Source organism: Pelobates fuscus, chromosome 5, assembly GCF_036172605.1.
Source record: "Pelobates fuscus isolate aPelFus1 chromosome 5, aPelFus1.pri, whole genome shotgun sequence".
Lineage (NCBI taxonomy): Eukaryota > Metazoa > Chordata > Amphibia > Anura > Pelobatidae > Pelobates > Pelobates fuscus.
In genome coordinates, this window is record NC_086321.1 from 345827682 (window position 1) to 345851887 (window position 24206).

Sequence of the window (24206 nt, forward strand, 5' to 3'; positions counted from 1 at the left end):
TTTAGACATATTTTTATTGCATTATGTATAAAATGCATTTAATTGGAATGGATCAAAGAAAAAGAAATGACTGACAGATATTTATCATAAGGACCTACTCAAATACTACTATACAAAATTCTATCAGATATAAAATAGTGTGTTATCTATGTGTTGTGTACTGAATACTAATCAACATATTGAAAAGAAAGTTAGCAAAAACAAAACAATGTTGCACAGCTGTCTGTTTTTTAAACAATGCTTTAACACCATTAAATCTCTTTTGGAAGTGTTGATATTGTATAATTAACTAAAACAATAAATCATTGTCAAGCTACCCCCATGACCAATTGTGTAGTTTGACAATTAATTATTTACACTAATAATAATAATCCCTAGGGCTTTACTGGTGAATTGTAAAGCAGCATTTTAAAGCTATTCAGCCAGTTATGTATTCTTGAACAGTGCTTAGCAAATCTACTGGAGGGATTTGCCAATTCATTTCAGTATAGAGTCCAGAAGAATGTTAAATGTCCAGTTTTATTCTAAGCTTTGCTCAGCACTCTGGCAAAACGTTTCGCCTTGCAAATCAAATGCAAAATAAGCAAAGTGGCTAAACATGCTTAGTCCAGGTCCGTGATTATACGGATTTAGATTTCACTGGTGCAAAGTGTTGCAATGCCATTTTATTCTTGCTTACCCTTTGTCCTTGGCATGCACGTCTGCTCCATGCTGGAGGAGAAGTTGCACAATCCGTACTCTGTTATAACCAGCTGCGAGATGTAAAGGCGTAGACTGCAATGAAATAAAACATACAGATTAACATCCTCAGTCTGAAAACAAAAGAACGTTTGCAGGATATTTATGAGAATCTGTAAACTATTCCAGGCTTCAACAAAGTAAACTAAAATTAATTTAAAACCTCACAGGTAAAATTAGCACTGCGTATACATCAGGTGAGAAAAAAAAAACACAAAAAACAAAAACAAAAAACCCCCACCTTATAGTCCAAGTTTTTTTTTGTTTTTTGTGTTTTGACCACCTTACACACTTGGGTAATCCCTAAATCCGGTTAGGTTGTTTCTGATGCCATAAACAATGCCCCCTCAACCCTCTCCTCAAGGCACACCTAGCGCAGGTACATAAACAAAAGGGCTGTCATCCTACTCACGGCAATCTACTTTTGTAATGAAATAGAAGATATTTGGCTGCATGCAATACTAATTTACAAACGAGCAGATGGCATGTTAATTGGGTGTCATTTCAATTTACTTTTTTCTTTTTTTATTGCTCAAGACCCACTAAAAAGCAACCAGCTGCAGACTAGATGCAAGATTTGTGGGTGTAACATAGAATGTGACGGCAGATAAGAACCATTCGGCCCATCTCGTTTGCCCAATTTTCTAAATACTTTCATTAGTTTCTGGCCTTATCTTATAGTTAGGATAGCCTTATGCCTATCCCACACATGCTTAAACTCCTTTACTGTGTTAACCTCTACCATTTCAGATGGAAGGCTATTCCATGCATCCACTACCCTCTCAGTAAATAAAAACTTCATGGTATTATTTTTAAACCTTTGTCCCTCTAATTTAAGACTATGTCCTCTTGTTGTGGTAGTTTTTCTTCTTTTAAATCTAGTCTCCTCCTTTACTGTGTTGATTCCCTTTATGTATTTAAATGTTTCTATCATATCCCCCCTGTCTCGTCTTTCCTCCAAGCTATACATGTTAAAGGGACTCTCCAGCCAAGCAGTATTAATTTACCTGGTTCCAGCGCCGGGAGCCTCGTGAAGCCGCGCCCCCTATTTCGTCAAAATGACGAAATAGGCGGGCGCGAGCAGGGTGCAATCAGACACTTCCATTTGGAAGTGTCATTGCTCCCTTGTGTGCATGCGCGGCTTCGCGGCACATACTTCAGAGGGCGCACACAGTGCCTTCTCTCTCCTGCACACGTCTGACGTGTACAGGGCCTTTTTAGGGCCCTGCATGATAGGAAGTCCCTCTGGTGGCCGTCTGAGTGACGGCCACTGGAGGTATTCCTATCAATCAATGTAAACACTGTATTTTCTCTGAAAATGCAGTGTTTACATTAGATTGCCTGCAGGGAGCTATAGATCTCACCTGAACAAATACATTAAGCTGTAGTTGTTCAGGTGACTATAGTGTACCTTTAAGATCCTTTAACCTTTCCTGGTAAGTTTTATCCTGCAATCCATGAACCAGTTTAGTAGCCCTTCTCTGAACTCTCTCTAAAGTATCAATATCCTTCTGAAGATACGGTCTCCAGTACTGCGTACAATTCTCCAAGTGAGGTCTCACCAGTGTTCTGTACAATGGCATGAGCACTTCCCTCTTTCTACTGCTAATGCCTCTCCCTATACAACCAAGCATTCTGCTAGCATTTCCTGCTGCTCTATTACATTGTCTGCCTACCTTTAAGTCATCAGAAATAATCACCCCTAAATCCCTTTCCTCAGATGTTGAGGTTAGGACTCTATCAAATATTCTGTACTCTGCCCTTGGGTTTTTATGTCCAAGATGCATTATCTTGCACTTATCCACATTAAATGCCAGTTGCCACAACTCTGACCATTTTTCTAGTTTACCTAAATCATTAGCCATTTGGCTTATCCCTCCTGGAACATCAACCCTGTTACATATCTTATTGTGTATCAACACAATTACATAAAGCTAAAGTCACAAATTCAAAACGTAACATGTTACAATGCATCACATATGCCAATAACATAATGCAGCAACTTTTTATGTATTTCAAATATTTAGGATTCTGGACATCAATATGCGGTTGGCTTAAACAGACATAAAAGACAGACAGGAAGGTAAGAGAGCAGGTAAGACAGAGAAGTGTTAGTTAAAGTAGCAGTAAGGGGTGTAGGTAAATCAGAAGACTAGATAGACACGACAGACAAAATGGTTAGACAGCTAAAAAGGCTTAGTAAACCAGGCACATCTTCTCTGAGTATGACTGATTATCAAATCCTTAGAGGGTTTAAACTCTCCTTTTGTAATTACAGTGGCCGCTTTCCATGCTATAAAATAAATAATAGCAGGCTCTATGGGGAATATGTTGAGGAGCGTATTGGAAGGAGATCATACTGGCTCTCAAATACTAAATTAATTGTATATTGCTGGAAAAGTTCAAGATATTGTTAAAATAAATGAAAAAAACAAAACAAACAAATGTGCAGTATACAACCACAGTGTTGAAATGTTTATAGCCCTGTGATAAAAGTTGAGACAGGTATTTAGATTGGGGGATTATCATAGGCCCGAGCTGCTCATTATCCAGGGGTGGATAGGTAGGTGGGTGGGTGTGTATATTTAATTATCACCAGTTGCAAGCACACTTTATAACAAAAAATGTAAGCAGTGAAAACAAACAAAAAATATATATATATTTTTTTTTAAATGTACGATTAATATATGTGATATTCTTCATCTTCTGCATATAATGAAGTATTTGAAATCGACAAGTGCAAATTAGAACCTTAAAGGGACGCTGTAAGCACCAAAACAACTTTAGCTTAATGAAGCAGTTTTGGTGTATAGATCATGCCGCTGTAGTCTATTTACAATTTGAATCACTTTGTTTATGCAGCTCTAGTCACACCTCCCAGCAGGTGACTTTCACAGCCTTCCTAAATACTTCCTGAAAAGGAACCTAGATATTCTAGGTTTCTTTATTGCAAAGTCTGTTTCATGTAACATTTCTAATCTCATGGTCTGTGTATAGCCTCCTGTATGCGATTTAAGTTTTATTTCTTGAGCAGGAGATAAAAAAAAAAAAACGTAGTAACATATGATTGAAAATAAAACCTTTTTTTTCATGCAGGCTGTCTCAGTCACAGTCAAGGGAAGGTGTGGCTTCAGCTGCATAAACAGAAACAAAAGTGATATAAATCTTAAATGGCAAAGAATTAAGCTGTGCGACTTTGCCACCCTAACGGCGTTAAAGCTATCGTTTTCTACGATGGCAAAGCATGCCTTAGCATTAGGAAGGGGTTAAATAAACAAACTACAAAGCACGTCACTTTTAAACCTTTACAGTAATTGAATCAATATAAACTACAGAGAAAAATAACAATTTTTTTTTAAAATTCTCAATCTACATTAATGGATGTTTTTTGTGGGTAGTAGTGATAATCTGTTCGGTAAAGAAATATATATAAGATAATAAATGTTAAAGCCATACCTTTATTGGCTAACTAATTACAGTACCCTCCACTAATATTGGCACATATAAGCAATTGCTTGATTGTTTTAGCAAAGGAATTTTGTGTATTTTTTGAACAAAAGGTTAAAGAGAGTTTCTCACAGCCTTCTTTGTTCATATTTACCAAAAGAGCCAATATTAGTGGAGGGTACTGTACACATTAATATTACAGCTTCAAGCTCAATTAGGTCCGTTCTTTAAGCATAATATAAAAACCGCAATGATACCCTCTCTCTTACAAAATCGTACAGATGTCTGTTTCCTGTATATTGATGTCTGGATGAAGTTGCATTAAAAATAAACTATATGCAGACATCAATATACTGACCAGTAACCATTTGTATTAATCAAAGTGTGCTGAAAAATGACAGGTAAATCTATCTACAAAAGATATAAGAGATCTTTGTTTACTTCCAGACACAGTATCCATAGCTCACTCCCATATATACTACTTTATTAACAGTATCAAAATAAAAAGTTTAATTCGCACAAACACAAGAAACAAACAATTTCCATCTGGTTAATAATGTTTTGATCAATGATCAGACACAGTTGTAATTTCCAAACTCTGGCCAATAGACGGTAATCTGGCTGCTTCTCAAAAGGCACTTGTCTTACTAACTGGCATGTACTTAAAATGAATGTCTGTGAAACGCACAAAAGACACATCAATCACAGAGGAAAAAGTCTCCAGAACGGTTTAAGGTAATGCTGTGAAATCATTGTCACATTTATGAAATCTCAAAAGGCAAAGAATATTTTAGGAAAACCATGGATATAGTGAAAAGACGCTTCAGGCACCAAAACAGCAATTTATTGCTTTTGGCCTAAATAATAAGCTGTAGCATGCTCAATTTTATATAATTATTGAAGAAAATTAGTGTTTTGTACTATTAGCCATCTTCACTCTGCCTCCTGTGATCCATCTCAAAGCTTAAAAGCTTGATGTATGCCCGTTCATGATACCACGGGTCCCTTTCTGACCTCCTATCTTAGTCTGAAGCATCCAATAACACATTTGTTCATGGCATCAAAGACCACAGCTCAGGAAGATGTAGTTCAGTTGAGCCAGGACCCCATCTCTGTTGTAAACTGAAACTGTGTTTAAGAACTTTGAAATTTTAGAGTCAACCCCCGCCTACAGATTAACTATAAGATGTATACAATTAAATGAGTCGTGTTCAATATAAAATCACTGTTAAGTAGATCACCCAATGAAAATCTGCATGCATTTAATTATGTTTTTTTTTCACTGGGGTATATTGAAAAACAGTTTGCAAAAAAGCTGCAGATATCTTGTCTGTAGCCTTTGCAAGCCCTCCCCCTATAACCGCACCCAGATTTTCTCTGGCAGTCCAATCACAGACTTCCCAAAGCAGCTCAATGTCTTTGCAAGGCAGGTGCTCTGGAATACATACTCATCGAACATATCTGAAACGAGATGCACAGCTGGACCGGAGGCTGGAAAACCCCACAGATAAGTGTAAAAAGCAACGTGATCTAGCTTGATGAAGACCTCATTGGAGGTTGGAACGTTGCTGTATATGTTCAGATTCTCCAAATAAATCTGCTACCTTTTGTACCTGGATCACATTGCTTTTTACAGTTATACATTTTCTAGACTATATTTGTATTGCTTTAAGACTTGAATTTATAGTTACGGTTTTCTAAAAAACTATTGTGAGATGCAAATATTCCCGAGAAATGTGTTTCCAAGCCAAAGAGTAAAATAATTAGAGATCTTAATGGTACATATACATTAAGACAGGTTTATGACAGGCAGACATTGCCCTTGATTTTCTCATTGGGCGAGTAACCGAGAGCGCTAATTTTCATCAACACATAATTCTATACTTTGGGCTCAGTTTAGAAGGTGTTTTGAATATCTCAGCACTTCTTTGACACAGGTACTTTACTCCTATCCAGGCTACAGTTACCATAGTAACACACTGGGAACAGTGCTGAAATACATTTTTTAACGGTTATAGCTATACCACCACACAAGATATATCCCAATTCCCCAATCTGTAAATAACAGGTACGTGTCTGCACATAGATATGGGGGATAGTTTTACAGACTGAAAGTGTGACCCTTCCTAATGTGGTTTCAATTCTTGGCTTGCCTTTTGAACGCAAACGGTTTTAAATATTATATAAAGTAAAGTAAAAATAAAACAAAAAAAGCCCATTTATTCACTCTCTCACATGCATACACAAGCAGCTTGCGGACAGAATTAAAATGAAAATTAAATGCATAAACAAGGTCATGCGGTGAAATTCTACAACAGAATATATGATTAGTGATTATATAGCGACAAACATACTTGACAGCGCTTTCCAATTATGGAAACGGGATATGAAGAGAGGCTTGCTCAATCTAGCTTAAAATCCATGAGGTTTTGTGGTAGGCAGATATATATTGTTAGGTGTCTTGAACAATTTTTTTTCCATTTTTATTTATGTGAATTTTCTCCAAGTTAGTACATCCAAATTGCCCAAGAGAACATTTATTCAGCTCAGTTAACATAAAATGGATTAAAAAGAAGAAGACTCTTAAGATTGGGGTACATGGCATAATGGAGTGTGATGGGAGTGTTATTGATCGGAGCTGGTCTTCACTCCCTACTCCCCACTCCCAATGATTATGAATGCTACCACTGGCATGTTAAACCGAAAAGACTTTGCATAACAGGTACAAATTAATAAATTCTGAGAGACATTCTATTTGTTTCCATGCGGATTGCTTCCTAAATAGCTTGTTACCCAAGGATAGCACTTGCTTTGCCTTGATAAATCTCACACTTTAGCTAACAAATTCTTAAAAGGGTAACATTACCCAGCTGGGTTAGATCCTATGAAACAACTGCCTGACAAGAACAGACATAATAATTAGCTACCAAACAATACAATTTCCCAAAATTTTGATGAGGGAGTTTTCACAACATATCAAAGTAAATGAACTCACCTGACCTATCATGTTGACATTTTAAAACTAATGAAAACAACAGGAGAGAAAATAAGTAGCAAGAGAGGTGAGAACGGACAACAGCTCAATTAGCCTGCCCTTCGGTGGGTCCCCGCACAGATCTCAAGCTGGTTTTAGCTCAACTTGTGTCATTACAGAGAGAACATATCAAGCATATCAGACTGGTCCCACCCATATGGGCAGTCCAGATCCAAAATGCTCTCCCTAATGAAAATAACAGTTGGTCATAGCTGACTAATCTAGTTGGGGTTAAAGGGTTACTGCAGTCAACATGACTTAAGTGGCCATAGTGCTTGGAGTCCGTATGTTCAACGTTCTGCTGTGAGATACAGCAGAATCACAGTTTAAAGGGACACTATAGTCTCCAAAAGAACTTTAGCTTCATTAAGCATTTTTGGTGTAAAGAAGATCATGACCATGCAGTCTTACTGCTTAATGCTCTGCCATTTATGCATCTCTAGTCACACCTCCCGGCATGTGACTTACACAGTCTTCCTAAACAATTCCCGTAAAGTGTCATCTAATGTTTACACGTATTGGAAATTCTGTTTAATTTAGAATAGCTTATCTCCTAGTGATTAGCTCTAATAGCTTTCTAGACCCCACAGGAGTGTCCTGTATGTAATTAAAGTTCAATTTACAGAGCAGGAGAGAAAAACTTTTAAAGTAAGTTGCATCTGTTTGAAAGTGAAACCATTTTACTTGTATGCAGGCTGTGTAAGTGACAGCCAGGGGAGGTGTGGCTAGGGCTGCATGAACAGAAACAAACGTGATTTAATTCCCAAATGCCAGAGAATTGAGCAGTGAGACTGCAGGGGCATGATCTATACACCAAAACGGTTTCATCAAGCTAAATTTGTGTTAGTGGCTATAATGTCCTTTTACGTTTTGTGCCAGTGGTGTAACTCCGGCTCCAGCAGCTTCATAGGGTGTAATTCGCCTGCCTGGAACAGACTGTAAAGGTTATGATGGTTAGAGTAACCCTTTAACATCAATGTTTATTGAACTGGATTTCCTCTTTAACCAATAGGTATAAAAAAATAATAATATACAAATATTGCTTTTTTTGCACATATTCGATTATTAAGAGGAAATCCTAGTTACAGGCAGCAACATTTTGCTCTTTCGCACATATATCAGTAGTCATCTATATGTTTATCTAAATTTATTTGATAGTTTCATATGAATATCTATGTTTACTAGAAAGCATTTTTACGAGTACCGAAAAACAAATCACTTAATAATAATAATAGAAGGTAAATTCGGAAAATGTATCACGGCTGCAATATTCCTTCCCTGCATTTCTATTCTAGTCACTGCTTTTTAAATCAGAATGCAGAAAGGATATCATCTCGATAGCTGCTTGACATTATCTGTTGAGTGAGTGAGCTACAGGAGCTATAGCCAATAATGTAGATCTTTTCAGTGACTGTAGTGAAATTCAGAAGAATGGCATTTTTTAAGATAAGAGAATATATTTGGAATATATTTCATACAAAACAGCTTCAGATAGACCAAGACAGGGTGGTGCAACTTATATTCCAGAAAGATATTTATAATTTTGACCTACACTAGTTTATGTATGTATGAATAGGCAAAAAAAAAAAAAAAAAAAGCAAAAAAAAAAGCGGCACTAATAAATTTCTATTTTAAAGTGTATTATAATTGATGTCTTTCATTGAAAGATTTAATGAATTTGAATTTTTTTTTAACCCCTTAAGGACACATGACATGGTTGTGACATGTCATGATTCCCTTTTATTCCATAAGTTTGGTCCTTAAGGGGTTAAAGAAAAACGGTTTGGTTTTAGACTAATATCTTGCACTTGCAATAAGCAATTTCCATCAAGCATTGCAAAATATGAAAGAACATAGAACATGATTATTCGACTTTATAAATGGACAACTAGTTACAGACTGTAAAAACTGGATTCTGGCTTTTCGAGGTTTAGCTATTGGCTGTTGGCTGTTTGCTAGTAAATTGGCTTATTATTTCCAAGTTGGCTGAGGTGACACCATCATGTTGGAAATAGGAACTAACAAGGGAGCGGTCTGTTTTTAGAAGAAGAGACAACCGCTGATTATCTAGGTGCTCTGAATTCCCTTAATGGTGTAGTGTTCCATGAAACAACCACTGCACAACAGGTTCATTTTCTTTAAAAGAATAAATATTATTTTACCAGATTAGGGCAAAAGGAAAGGCACCACTGAACTCAAAATTCAAGTAGTTGGACAGCACCTCTCAGCTCTATTTCAGACCCAAGAACATATAGAAATGTTTATGGTAACTTAAAACATGGGTCATCAAGACACTAACATGCAAGATATTATGAAGCTGTGCAAATTTACAGGGGGGTGGCTGTGCAACGTCAGAATAATTTATACCAATTTATATAAAGAAAGAACAAATCCAAGGAAAAGCCAAAAGAAAACCATTTTGTACACAGATGTACTCATGAAAAAGTATACATTTTTTGCAATTAAGCTATAAGGATTTAAAAAAATAATTAAAAAAATTTAAAAAGCTGTTACACTTACATTTTGAGAACCTTAAAAAAATACATTGAAACAGGATTTTAATTTTAAAAATACATTCAACTACCTATTCAAATTTTCAGATAACTGTCAAAATACAAACCTGTGTTGAGTCGTAAAAGCATGAATTTCAACTTTTAAATTACTAATTTTAGACAATATTGTCAAAACAGTTGTACATAAAATCCTCTAGGTATATACACTTCAAAGGATAATTGTTTTATCAAATCATGATTTCATTAGCAAATGAGGAAAGTTTGGAGAGCCCGAGGAGAAAGGGGAAGGGTTGGAGAGCCCGAGGAGAAAGGGGAAGGGTTGGAGAGCCCGAGGAGAAAGGGGAAGGGTTGGAGAGCCCGAGGAGAAAGGGGAAGGGTTGGAGAGCCCGAGGAGAAAGGGGAAGGGTTGGAGAGCCCGAGGAGCGCGGGTGGAGAGCCCGAGGAGCGCGGGTGGAGAGCCCGAGAAGCGCGGGTGGAGAGCCCGAGAAGCGCGGGTGGAGAGCCCGAGTGGAGAGCCCGAGGAGCAAGGAGCGCAGGTGGAGAACCCGAGGAGCAAGGAGCGCAGGTGGAGAACCCGAGGAGCAAGGAGCGCAGGTGGAGAACCCGAGGAGCAAGGAGCGCAGGTGGAGAACCCGAGGAGCAAGGAGTGCAGGTGGAGAACCCGAGGAGCAAGGAGCGCGGGTGGAGGATATATAAGGATTTAAAAAAATAATAATAAAAAAATGTAAAAAGCTGTGTTACTTACATTTTGAGAACCTTAAAAAAATACAGTGAAACAGGATTTTATTTTTAAAAATACATTCAGCTACCTATTCAAATTTTCAGAGCCCGAGGAGCGCGGGTGGAGAGCCTGAGGAGAGAGGAGCGCGGGTGGAGAGCCTGAGGAGAGAGGAGCGCGGGTGGAGAGCCTGAGGAGAGAGGAGCGCGGGTGGAGAGCCTGAGGAGAGAGGAGCGCGGGTGGAGAGCCTGAGGAGAGAGGAGCGCGGGTGGAGAGCCTGAGGAGTGGAGAGCCAGAGGAGCGGGGAGCGCGGGTGGAGAGCCCGGGGAGCGCGGGTGGAGAGCCCGGGGAGCGCGGGTGGAGAGCCCGGGGAGCGCGGGTGGAGAGCCCGGGGAGCGCGGGTGGAGAGCCCGGGGAGCGCGGGTGGAGAGCCCGGGGAGCGCGGGTGGAGAGCCCGGGGAGCGCGGGTGGAGAGCGCGGGTGGAGAGCCCGGGGAGCGCGGGTGGAGAGCGCGGGTGGAGAGCCCGGGGAGCGCGGGTGGAGAGCGCGGGTGGAGAGCCCGGGTGGGGAGCGCGGGTGGAGAGCCCGGGTGGGGAGCGCGGGTGGAGAGCGCGGGTGGAGAGCCCGGGTGGAGAGCCCGGGTGGGGAGCCCGGGTGGAGAGCCCGGGTGGGGAGCCCGGGTGGGGAGCCCGGGTGGGGAGCGCGGGTGGGGAGCCCGGGGAGCAAGGAGCGCGGGTGGAGAGCCCGAGGAGCGCGGGTGGAGAGCCCGGTGGGGAGCGCGGGTGGAGAGCCCGGGGAGCAAGGAGCGCGGGTGGAGAGCCCGAGGAGCAAGGAGCGCGGGTGGAGAGCCCGAGGAGCAAGGAGCGCGGGTGGAGAGCCCGAGGAGCAAGGAGCGCGGGTGGAGAGCCCGAGGAGCAAGGAGCGCGGGTGGAGAGCCCGAGGAGCAAGGAGCGCGGGTGGAGAGCCCGAGGCGCAAGGAGCGCGGGTGGAGAGCCCGAGGAGCAAGGAGCGCGGGTGGAGAGCCCGAGGAGCAAGGAGCGCGGGTGGAGAGCCCGAGGAGCAAGGAGCGCGGGTGGAGAGCCCGAGGAGCGCGGGTGGAGAGCCCGAGGAGCGCGGGTGGAGAGCCCGAGGAGCGCGGGTGGAGAGCCCGAGGAGCGCGGGTGGAGAGCCCGAGGAGCAAGGAGCGCGGGTGGAGAGCCCGAGGAGCAAGGAGCGCGGGTGGAGAGCCCGAGGAGCAAGGAGCGCGGGTGGAGAGCCCGAGGAGCAAGGAGCGCGGGTGGAGAGCCCGAGGAGCAAGGAGCGCGGGTGGAGAGCCCGAGGAGCAAGGAGCGCGGGTGGAGAGCCCGAGGAGCAAGGAGCGCGGGTGGAGAGCCCGAGGAGCAAGGAGCGCGGGTGGAGAGCCCGAGGAGCAAGGAGCGCGGGTGGAGAGCCCGAGGAGCAAAGAGCGCGGGTGGAGAGCCCGAGGAGCAAAGAGCGCGGGTGGAGAGCCCGAGGAGCAAAGAGCGCGGGTGGAGAGCCCGAGGAGCAAAGAGCGCGGGTGGAGAGCCCGAGGAGCAAGGAGCGCGGGTGGAGAGCCCGAGAAGCAAGGAGCGCGGGTGGAGAGCCCGAGGAGCAAGGAGCGCGGGTGGAGAGCCCGAGGAGCAAGGAGCGCGGGTGGAGAGCCCGAGGAGCAAGGAGCGCGGGTGGAGAGCCCGAGGAGCAAGGAGCGCGGGTGGAGAGCCCGAGGAGCAAGGAGCGCGGGTGGAGAGCCCGAGGAGCAAGGAGCGCGGGTGGAGAGCCCGAGGAGCAAGGAGCGCGGGTGGAGAGCCCGAGGAGCAAGGAGCGCGGGTGGAGAGCCCGAGGAGCAAGGAGCGCGGGTGGAGAGCCCGAGGAGCAAGGAGCGCGGGTGGAGAGCCCGAGGAGCAAGGAGCGCGGGTGGAGAGCCCGAGGAGCAAGGAGCGCGGGTGGAGAGCCCGAGGAGCAAGGAGCGCGGGTGGAGAGCCCGAGGAGCAAGGAGCGCGGGTGGAGAGCCCGAGGAGCAAGGAGCGCGGGTGGAGAGCCCGAGGAGCAAGGAGCGCGGGTGGAGAGCCCGAGGAGCAAGGAGCGCGGGTGGAGAGCCCGAGGAGCAAGGAGCGCGGGTGGAGAGCCCGAGGAGCAAGGAGCGCGGGTGGAGAGCCCGAGGAGCAAGGAGCGCGGGTGGAGAGCCCGAGGAGCAAGGAGCGCGGGTGAAGAGCCCGAGGAGCAAGGAGCGCGGGTGAAGAGCCCGAGGAGCAAGGAGCGCGGATGGAGAGCCCGAGGAGCAAGGAGCGCGGGTGGAGAGCCCGATGAGCAAGGAGCGCGGGTGGAGAGCCCGAGGAGCAAGGAGCATGGGTGGAAAGCACGATGAGCAAGGAGCACGGGTGGAAAGCACGAGGAGAAAAAAGCATGGGTATAGACCACAAGTAGAAAGGCATGGAGCCTTTGAAAACAATGAAGGGATGTAGACTATGAGAACGATGAAGGCGTGTTATACGATAATGCATCGGTGTATTTTTTTTTTAGTTGTTTAGTAAATAAGCACTCTAAGAACTATGACCGTGTTGGAATTCACAGTGAATTTTAAATTTAATGGAAAAGTAACAGAACTGAAAGCGTAGCTCAATATACTGCATAACTAGAGAATTAAAATACGGGGCAGCTTTCAATAATTTTTAGAAAACAACTTAAAAAAAATCTATTTAAAGCAGAAGTATTTCTCTACAGATGCCTTGGGGCATCAGAATATAATATGTTGATTTGAAGTGCTGCAAGGGTAATGTTTACCTACCTCTGCTGCACTACTTGCTGGAGTTCTTTGATAGCGTACCCCATGTACACAGCAAATAACAGAGATGTGGTTCTATCTATATAAATGGATCCATAACTATTGCACCTGGCACTTTACCCACAATAATTTAGTAATATTGAAATCGAACATGTACCAAGATTCAACTTGCAGAATGAGAATGTTGCTATAGCAACTGCATCCAAACTATAATTTGACTGTCAATGCACAAGAGACAAATTGGCATGGAGAGTGATGAATAAGGTATGAATATGACACTAATGTAATATGTACACACAGATTTTAAAAGAAGAAAAAGGGGAAAAGGTTTTTACAAACAGGAGTGATTTTTTTTTTTTAAGGAAGCTGTATGTTTTTTTGTTTTTTGTTTTTTAAAACGCAAAGTAAATTCTTGTGATCTGATAAAGTATCAATTGCTAGTAAGAAATCTACTGAGATGGAACATAGAGGAATGATTACTCATGCTTAACTTACATTTGAAAAAAAAATAATTCAAAACTATATAATTTTATTTCGTATTAATAGGCAAAAAAATTCAAATTTAAGTGTAACAATATGGTAAAATGAGCCACAAAGTCCTACTTTCCTACTGTAACTGGATTTTTTTTTTAATAATAACTGGCTGGTAGAGAAAACCTTGGTCGTATCTCCTGAACTTACTGCGTATAAACTGTAGCGGTCTAACCAGATCCTTTGCATTTTTTAAGATACATGGAGACTTAAAGCAGACTTATCTAATACTCCACGGTAACAACCACAGGGCATTGCTGCCTATAGTAACCCACTAAGAGTCTCTCTTAATTAGGAGTCAGTGACTGCAGGTCCTTGCATTACACACAGATAGGATTTGAAGGATATTTTAGTTTAATTCGAGTAATGGCACATTGAAATATACAGGAAACAGGGCAGTTGTTTCAATTGCATCTTTTATAAATGAAGCTTCTGCCACGTCGTCAACTACTTACTTTTAAGAACATCATTGCTGTGATATTGGAAGGGTTTGGATTGGCTGAAAGATTTGCCGCTAGTCCCAGTTCTGGAAACCGTACTTTTTGTAAGGAAGGTATGCAACTATGCATTATCTATATAATGCAGAAACAAATGTCAAAGTGATCTCAGAGTGTCCATTTTTAAAAAGCATTCCATTACGGAAAAGGTTAGAATCTAATTTCAGTCAAATTCTTAAAGAAACACCCTTTAACACCTTGAGGACAAATGACTCCACGATACGGCACAGGCTGTCATTGATCCTTAAGGGGTTAATGTTTCTACTGATAATGAACCTTTTCTTCCCAATGCATTTGTATCTACAATAAACATGTAGCTGATCTTCTGAATAAACAACCTCAGGTCCACTGGGGAAGATAAATTGCCCTACATTTCATGTGCAACATTTATCACCTGCATATCAATGTGCCCATCATTACTGAAAGGTTAATACATGCCAAAATTGTAATTTAAATGTCTATCATTTCTCAAACAGCGTTAACGATTAATTTAAAACAACCTATTTTTAAAATGTATGATTGAGGATGTGCAGGAGAACGGTTTGTTTTCTACTAACCTGATTTTGTGTCACTTTAAAAAGCAAAGCATGTCATCAATACAACGCGTTAGCCAAAGTGCTATTTTAGGTTTTCTTCACCTTCCTGGACTTTATGGTTTATGGTTATGCCTGGGGCTATACAAAAGAGTGGCTGTGCAAGCAGACACCCCTCCCTCAAATTAACGAGGTCACATCACACAATATGCACTGCGCAAAATATAAGAAAAACCTTAACTGATCATATACACCCTGTGTATTTGGTGAGAAAGTGTTAGATATAAGTATACCCTGTTTGGACAGCGTGTGTTCCTGAAATATAGAAAAAACTCTCATAGGGTAATGCAGCACGGTTTTGCTTAAAGGACCACTATAGTGCCAGGAAAACACTTTTTCCTGGCTCTATAGGGTCCCCCTCCCCCCCCACCCTCTGGGTCTTTCTCTCCCCACCCCACCCCCTCGCCGATCTCTAGGGGGAGGAAGGGGTTAATCCCTTACCTTTTTTCCAGCGCCGTGGAAGGTGACTCTCCTCTCCTCCTCCTCCTTTCCAGTCATCGGCTGAATGCGCATGCGCGGCACAAGCCACGCACGCATTCAGCCAGTCCATAGGAAAGCATTCTCAATGCTTTCCTATGGACGCTGGCGTCTTCTCACTGGGAAAATCACAGTGAGAAGCGCGGAAGCACCTCTAGCAGCTGTCAATGAGACAGCCACTACAGGCTGGATTAACCCATTTGTAAACATAGCAGTTTCTCTGAAACTATGTTTACAGCAGATAGGGTTAATCCTAGAGGGACCTGGCACCCAGACCACTTCATTAAGCTGAAGTGGTCTGGGTGCCTATAGTGGTCCTTTAAAACTGATAATTGTGGCAATAGTTGGTATCACACTAACATTGTAATGGGCCTGTTCCTTTAACTGGCTCAGGTAAATAGGCTGTTGATACTGGTTGGGTACAGGTTGGGTACAGAGCAGCAGCAGCACTCAGAGATGAAGTGTTAAAAAAAAAAAAAAAAAAGGCAGGATACATCTCAGTAGTATTAGAAAACATTTATTATAAACAAAGTGTAATAAAAAAAAAACTTACATTAAGGTATGAAAACTGTGTTTATACACTTTTTTGGCGCCAAAAGTAGGTTTAATAGGCAGATCCTTACCATACTGGGATCATAGCACCTGAGGAAGATGGGTATCTGTTGAAACACATTGTGCTGTATATGGATATCCTATGGTGACAGTTTTCATACCTTAATGTAAGGTTTTTATTACACTTTGTTTCTAATACTAACGAGATGTATCCTGCCTTTTTTTACACTTCATCTCTGAGGAAAGAGCTGCTGCTGCCCTGTACCCAACCTCCAGTATCACACTCAAGCCTATTTATCTAAGCCAGTTAAAGGAAGAGGCCCATTAAAATTTGAGTGCGATGAGGTGGAGCCTAACTGCCGAAGCAAGCGGACGCACAAACCTGAAGCTCCGAGCATAGAACGGGGAAATCTAGCCTAAATTACCCTCACCGACCCTTGCACAACCATGGGAACACTCCAAGCCCCATGGGACGGAAAAATAAAAAACGCGACAGACAAACCTGCTTCAGGGCTGACGATCGGAGAAATGTGGAGGCAAGCATGCGGCATAAGTGGATCCAATATGGCGGCTCTCCACGGAGGCTGCTCAGACTTCTCGGATGACTGCTCTGGGAACGCCGGGGGATCAGCCCCAATGCAGAGGGCGAAACAAAATAAACCAGGAGCTGACTCCGACCTGGTAACCACCGGGGTATTAAAAACCCTATTGGCAGACCTACAGAAGAACATACTAACGGATATCACCCAGGGCCGGACTGGCCCACCGGGATACCGGGAAATTTCCCGGTGGGCCGCGGCTCCTGGGGGCTGCTCTGGCAATATGTGCCACCGGGTGGCCGGTCCGGTGGCACACACTTTGAGGGGGCCGGCCGGCAGGCAGGCGGCCGCATTGCACGCTGCAGCCTCACCGGTCCGGCGGCACACCTAATGCTGAGGGCTGAGGGAGGAGCATATCTCTACCATGCTCCCTCGCGGTTCCCACAATCCCCAGCAGCATCCGTGCTGGGGATTGTGGGAACCGCGAGGGAGCATGGTAGAGATATGCTCCTCCCTCCTCCTTCAGCCCTCAGCGTTAACAGTGCTGCCGGACCGGCGAGGCTGCAGCGTGCAATGCGGCCGGCCCCCTGACTCCTCTCAGGTGGGTGGGGGGGTGAATAGAGAGAGAGACAAGGGGGGGGGGGTGAAGAGAGAGACAAGGGGGGGGGGGGTGAAGAGAGAGACAAGGGGGGGGGGGGGTGAAGAGAGAGACAAGGGGGGGGGGGGGGTGAAGAGAGAGACAAGGGGGGGGGGGGTGAAGAGAGAGACAAGGGGGGGGGGGTGAAGAGAGAGACAAGGGGGGGGGGGGTGAAGAGAGAGACAAGGGGGGGGGTGAAGAGAGAGACAAGGGGGGGGGGTGAAGAGAGAGACAAGGGGGGGGGGTGAAGAGAGAGACAAGGGGGGGGGGTGAAGAGAGAGACAAGGGGGGGGGTGAAGAGAGAGACAAGGGGGGGTGAAGAGAGAGACAAGGGGGGGGGGGGGGTGAAGAGAGAGACAAGGGGGGGGGGGGTGAAGAGAGAGACAAGGGGGGGGGGTGAAGAGAGAGACAAGGGGGGGGGGTGAAGAGAGAGACAAGGGGGGGGGGGGTGAAGAGAGAGACAAGGGGGGGGGGGGTGAAGAGAGAGACAAGGGGGGGTGAAGAGAGAGACAAGGGGGGGGGGGTGAAGAGAGAGACAAGGGGGGGGGGGTGAAGAGAGAGACAAGGGGGGGGGGGGTGAAGAGAGAGACAAGGGGGGGGGGGGTGAAGAGAGAGACAAGGGGGGGGGGGTGAAGAGAGAGACAAGGGGGGGGGGGTGAAGAGAGAGACAAGGGGGGGGGGGTGAAGAGAGAGACAAGGGGGGGGTGAAGAGAGAGACAAGGGGGGGGGGATGAAAAGAGAGACAGAGGGGGGGGTGAAAAGAGAGACAGAGGGGGGGTGAAAAGAGAGACAGAGGGGGGGGTGAAAAGAGAGACAGAGGGGGGGTGAAAAGAGAGACAGAGGGGGGGTGAAAAGAGAGACAGAGGGGGGGGTGAAAAGAGAGACAGAGGGGGGGTGAAAAGAGAGACAGAGGGGGGGTGAAAAGAGAGAGAGACAGAGGGAGGTGGAGAGAGAGAGAGGCAGAGGGGGTGAATAGAGAGAGAGTGACAGAGGGGGGGAATAGAGAGAGAGAGACAGAGGGAGGTGGAGAGAGAGAGAGGCAGAGGGGGTGAATAGAGAGAGAGTGACAGAGGGGGGGAATAGAGAGAGAGAGACAGGGGGGGTGAATAGAGAGAGAGACAGAGGGGGGGGTGAATAGAGAGAGAGACAGAGGGGGTGAATAGAGAGAGAGACAGTGGGGGGGTGAATAGAGAGAGACAGTGGGGGGGTGAATAGAGAGAGAGAGAGAGACAGGGGGGTGAATAGAGAGAGAGACAGAGGGGGGGAGAGTGCCACAGGGAGAGGGGGGAGAGTGAGACACAAGGGGGGAGAGAGGGGCGAATAGAGAGAGACAGAGGGGGAGGGAGAGTGCCACAGGGAAAGGAGGGAGAAAGAGACAGAGGGGGGAGAGTGAGACACAAGGGGAGAAAGAGGCGTAAATAGAGAGAGACAGAGGGGGAGGGAGAGTGCCACAGGGAAACTCTAGCCCTGGAGCTACGGGCTAGAGTTCACTCTCACCACTGCGACCACCAGGGATTCCTGGTGGTCCAAGTGGTGAGAGTGAACTCTAGCCCCATACAAACACTGCCCACACACACCATACACATTCACACACTGCCCCCCCATACACACACACACAGACCCCCATACACACATTCCCCTACACACACAGCCACCCATACACACATTGCCCCACGCACCCTACACACTGAACCTTTCACACACATTGCACCCCTCACACATTGCACCACTGCTCCTATACCCTACTACAGCCCCATATCCCAGCAGACCCCAGGTAAGTTGTCAAACTGTACTTAAACGGTTTGACTACTTACTCTGGGAGCGGGTCCCGGCACTCCTGGCACCATACCCACTACACAGAGCAGTAGTGGTTATTGTGCATGGATTATTTCTTTAAATAATCTATAGGTGCCCCTCCTGAGATCAGGCTCTGGATCTGCCACTGATTTATATTATAATATATAATATATAATATATATTATATATATTATATATTTAATATATAATATATAATATATATATTATATTATATTATATATTTATAATATATAATATATATATTTATAATATATATAATATATATATATTTATAATATAAATCAGTGGCGGATCCAGAGCCTGATCTCAGGAGGGGCACCTATAGATTATTTAAAGAAATAATCCATGCACAATAACCACTACTGCTCTGTGTAGTGGGTATGGTGCCAGGAGTGCCGGGACCCGCTCCCAGAGTAAGTAGTCAAACCGTTTAAGTACAGTTTGACAACTTACCTGGGGTCTGCTGGGATATGGGGCTGTAGTAGGGTATAGGAGCAGTGGTGCAATGTGTGAGGGGTGCAATGTGTGTATATATATATATAATTATGCCTATTATATTTACACATATATTAATGTACATTTATATATGCATAATACACTAAGAAATTTCATTGATATGTACAATATGTAATAAGCAGATATTGGCCCAGTCTTGTTGCTAGGTGCATAATCCAGCACAATAACATATTTAAAGTGAAGAGTGCACCCACAGGACCTCAAAATAAACAAGATAACGTCATTTTTTACAGTTGTGCCCTACATACATTCACCATTTCAGTCCCATTACCAAGCTTTCCTTAATATGTCATGGTAGTTGGACTGAAACATTGGCTATATGCAAAGGCACGTCTGCTTAAAATAAATCTGCACTCTTTTTTTTTTAAGCCTATATGTGCTTTTTTCACGTTGGAGTAATAATTTTAATTTTAAGTTATCTTTTCTAACTCTGTATCTGCACACTATGCTGGCGCGACGCATTATGGGGCTGGTAAATAATTTTTTTCCAGGGCTGCTTTTAATTCCCAGTCCGGCCCTGATATCACCGCTCTCCGAGTTGAGCTGCAGGGACTGACAGGCCGCATAAACTCCCTGGAGGACTCCTCCCAAGACCACCAGCGGAACATTTTGTCGCTTCAAAAAGCCGTGCAGGACTTACAACATCAAAACCTGCTAAATGAACGCCCAAGAGGATGCCAGACAGAGACATAATTTAAAGGTCAGAGGGATCTCAGAGGAGATACTGGAGGCTGAGCTGCCGCAAGTACTCAGGCGCATGTTTACAGCCATATTACCGCCAGGACAGGCTAAAGTCTTCACACCCACAGAACTCTTCCGGGTCCTCAAACCCACCAGGGCCACAGCCACAAGGGACACAATAGTCACCTTCCGGACCGGGAAAGACAAAACTGCGGTCCTCTCCACCCTCCGGGGAAAAATCCCCCTGCAGTTTGAGAATATGGCGCTGACCTTCTTTGAAGACTTGTCAAGCGGTCTTATCTCATTTTATTCTGTGTTATCCTACTCTATGTTTAATCATTTTGACAGTATGCCAATCGCAAACACGCTCCGCCTGCATCTCACCAACACCACACACGCTCGCGAATAATCACTTGCGTGTTGATCAAATATTTGGTCTACACTAACACTATTTCGCATGCGAAACTCTCTCATGCCATACCGTTCGAAAACTGAGCTCATTGTAACTGCGCAGGTAAACACTGTTAGGACGACTCAGGCACTGGTGACCCACCTGCCGACGCGCCCGTGAGCTAAGACTGCTGAGCCCACGATATCATTGCTACACATTAGCCAATTGGCAGGCTATAGGCAACTCAAGAACAATGATAGGAATCCCGCCTGCTTTAGCATGCTACTCTTGCAAACGGCTGCAATTAGACTCCTTCACCAGAGCCAGCACAGACTCACAGGCCTCTTAACCTACACACACTTAAACACTAAAAAACATGCAAACAGCGCGTTTAGCTGGCCATAGGGCCTAGTAGGTTCTTCCTTACTATTTCACTTGACACCTAAGGTTAATAGCAGTCCTCACATCATTATATAAAAATTGAGCATTGTTGTCCCAGATCATGCCTTATTATATTGATGTATACTACTATACCGCGGGTGCATGCTGTTGGGGCATAGCAAACAAATTTGTAATAATTTCTTTCCTTACGCACTCAAAATTAAAGAATTAAAAAAAAAAAAAGTGAGTGTGATACCAACTGTTATCACAATTATCAGTTTTAAGCAAAACCGTGCTGCGTTAGCCTATGAGACTTTTTTCTATATTTCAGGAACACACGCTGTCCAAACAGGGTATACTTATATCTAACACTTTCTCACCGAATACATAACATAATGGTGTATATGATTGATAGTTTAAGGTTTTTCTGATATTTTACGCTGTTCACTTGTTTTATTGTTGTATATATTGTATGAAAGTGATGTATGTTAGAGTGATTTATTTCATGGTGAATACAGCTGCACTTGTCTCACTTTTAACGCCAATTTGCACATATTTGTTTTTGTAATATCCCTATGTACCTATCAAAACAAAATGGAAACAATAAATAAATATTTCCACAGTAGTTTACAGAGTTTGTGAGAGACAAAAGAGCTGGAGGAAAAATAGCTTAACAGCAGAAGCGCAATCCAATTTTGTGGTTGTTCAAAATACTGTAAAACCTATTTGTAAGGTTTTTATGTAAATTGTCTGTAAAATAAATCCCAACATATTGTGTTAACGCTATTATCGCCTAACTTCTCCCTCTGCTTCACGCCCACACTCCATAAGGGCACAATTGGTGTTCTCATAATTTTTATTAGCACTATTTACCAAGCAGGTCATTTGTCTACTGCTGAACCACCTAGATACTCAGTTAAATCAAGTCTATATCTCCTGTGTGTCAGTTCTGTTCCTGCAGGAGAACATACACGTTCTAAACATAAGATATGTCAATGCATAAAGAAACACTGTGCTCTATAACTACTATTGTGGTTATGGTGCCAGCAGTGTCCTACCTCCACACCCCCAGTGTAAGTAGTCAAACTTTTAGAATAGTTTGCCTTATCTGGGTGCCACTCTCTGCCTTCATTACAACCTTCAAAAAGCCTGAAGCTCTTTGTCTGAACTAAGCTTACAGTGCAGGGCTTAGCTCATTGGTTGAGAGTGATCATTTGATGCTTTCTGCCAGCCAATGAGCTACCCCTGCATTTACTACATGGTAGAGGTACAGTTAAATTGAAAACAAATGTAACCAAAACTAGAAAGGATGTTGATGTAGGAAGTCCCACACTAAGGTGTCCTGTAAGGTCACATTTAAAATTAAATTCTATCATGTAGGCAAAATGCATCTGTTACATCACTTAGAAATTGTCCAGATGAAATCCCACGACACTTAAGTAGTTAAGTTATACCAATAGCGATGTTTGTGATTTGTAATCTGAGATAAATATTCTACTGCAATTTAGGTCATTTGCCTTTGAATATGAAATAATATTTGCATAGAAGCAGATTCTAGCTTGCGTAATAGCCTGAATTCTGCTGGAGGCTTGCTGAACTCAAGATAACATTTCCTATTTTTCCTCAGCTGTGGATAGAACTGCTCTAATGCCATCTGCTATATTTTCCGGAAATAGGTAGACAGGTTTTTTTTAATCCCCATCCCAGTATTGCCATACAGCAGATAATATGCCGCTTCGGCAACACAATGTCATTTCAAATAGACTAAGGGAGTTTATATAGTAAATTGTGGTTATCTGAAAAATAAAAATGAGAACATGGAACCTTAAAGAAACACAAACGTATTCCTGACCCTATAGTGTTTAAAAAAAACCATTTAGTTGGCTTGCCCCCCTTGTCCCTTAGAAGGGGTTAAAAACATACCCTTATTTCCAGTGTCGCGCGGATCCGTCTGGCGCTGGCCTCGCCCACAATCCTTCTCCTTGGTGACATCAGAAATTACGATTTTAAGCCAATCCAATGCTTTCCCATAGGGAAAACAGCAAGAAGGTGGGATGGGTGCAGGGCCAAACGTTGTTTTGGCCAATCAGCACCTCCTCATAGAGATGCATTGAATAATACATCTCTAAGAGGAATATTCAGCATCTACTGTGCAGCACTGCCCCAAGTAGCATCTCCAGTGGCCATCTGAGGAGTGGCCACAGGAGATATCCCTAGTGAGCAATGTAAACACTGCCTTTTATCTGAAAAGTGAGTGTTTGCATGAAAATGCCTGCAGGGAATGATTCTACTCACCAGAACAAAATACAATAAGCTGTAGCTGTCCTGGTGACTAGAGTGTCTCTTTAAATAAGGCATGCTTAAAGTGGGCATGTCTTTTTTCCCCTATATCTTAATTCTTATAATGCCTCCCTTTTCACTTTCCGTGATTTAAATCTATTCTCTTTTCCTTCTTGCACTGAATCGCAACACCTGGGAGCAGCCATGTTGTTCCCCACTGCCCATCGTTTGCCCTTCTGTGCGATTGATTGTGGGTAAATTTGATTGGTAACTGAAATAGAACCTTGCTGTGTGTGTTTTTTTTTTTTTTTTTTTTTTAATGAAAACTAGAATACGAAGAAAAAAAAACAAAAAATAGAATCAGAAACAGGGGATAGCCTTTTAAGTTTATTTTTGGTGACAGATTTTAAAAGCAGTGGACATGCAACATTAAGCACAAGGTATTGCTTCCTAAATAGACATGGGAGTCCCCTTTAATACTGCAGAAACTGCACATTTTATTGCAGAATAGGGCTGAGATTGAGGTTGATCTGCACAGAATTAAAAAATGAACAATTAACCCCTGAGAAGAGGTTAGGCAAAATCTTTACAGGTACTTTATAAAGGTACGGCGATGCTTTTCTCCTCCCTGTTGCTATAGCAACAGTGCCTCTTACTCTATGTCCAACACAAGTCGAGCCTACATTTAATTTGCCCAGGACAAATAATTTATAACATTTTCACATAATTAAGGAATTATTTCTCTAGAGCTTTAGCATAATCACAAGTAATATACATATATATTTTTAAGAGGTATATTCAGAACAGGAGTTAGAATAGCAAGAAGATAATTTAGATTCACACAGAAGGTTAGGCAAGAAAACAATACATCAACTTGTCAGATTGTGAAAGCAACATCATACACCCAACTTCAAAAAGGGATACATAGAATGTTATTTAATTACCAGAGAACATTTTACATTTAAAGCCAAAAAAGTTACTAGAAGCATTGCTGACTAGGAGATTTGTTTCCCCGGTTAGGCTATTTTGAATTCACGTGAAATTCCCAACAATTCTCACCTTAGTAAATAACTAATATCGG

General features: G+C 43.6%; 1 protein-coding gene across 4 annotated transcripts in view; it reads right to left on the reverse strand.

Annotated features, from left to right (window-relative positions):
• TNKS (tankyrase) overlaps nucleotides 1-24206 on the reverse strand; it is a 215470-nt gene that overhangs the window by 68011 nt on the left and 123253 nt on the right. For all 4 annotated transcript variants that reach the window (XM_063455837.1, XM_063455835.1, XM_063455836.1 and 1 more), the window contains exon 6: nucleotides 680-774. In XM_063455837.1, the coding sequence (XP_063311907.1) occupies nucleotides 680-774 (95 nt within the window). The remainder of the gene's footprint in view (nucleotides 1-679; nucleotides 775-24206) is intronic.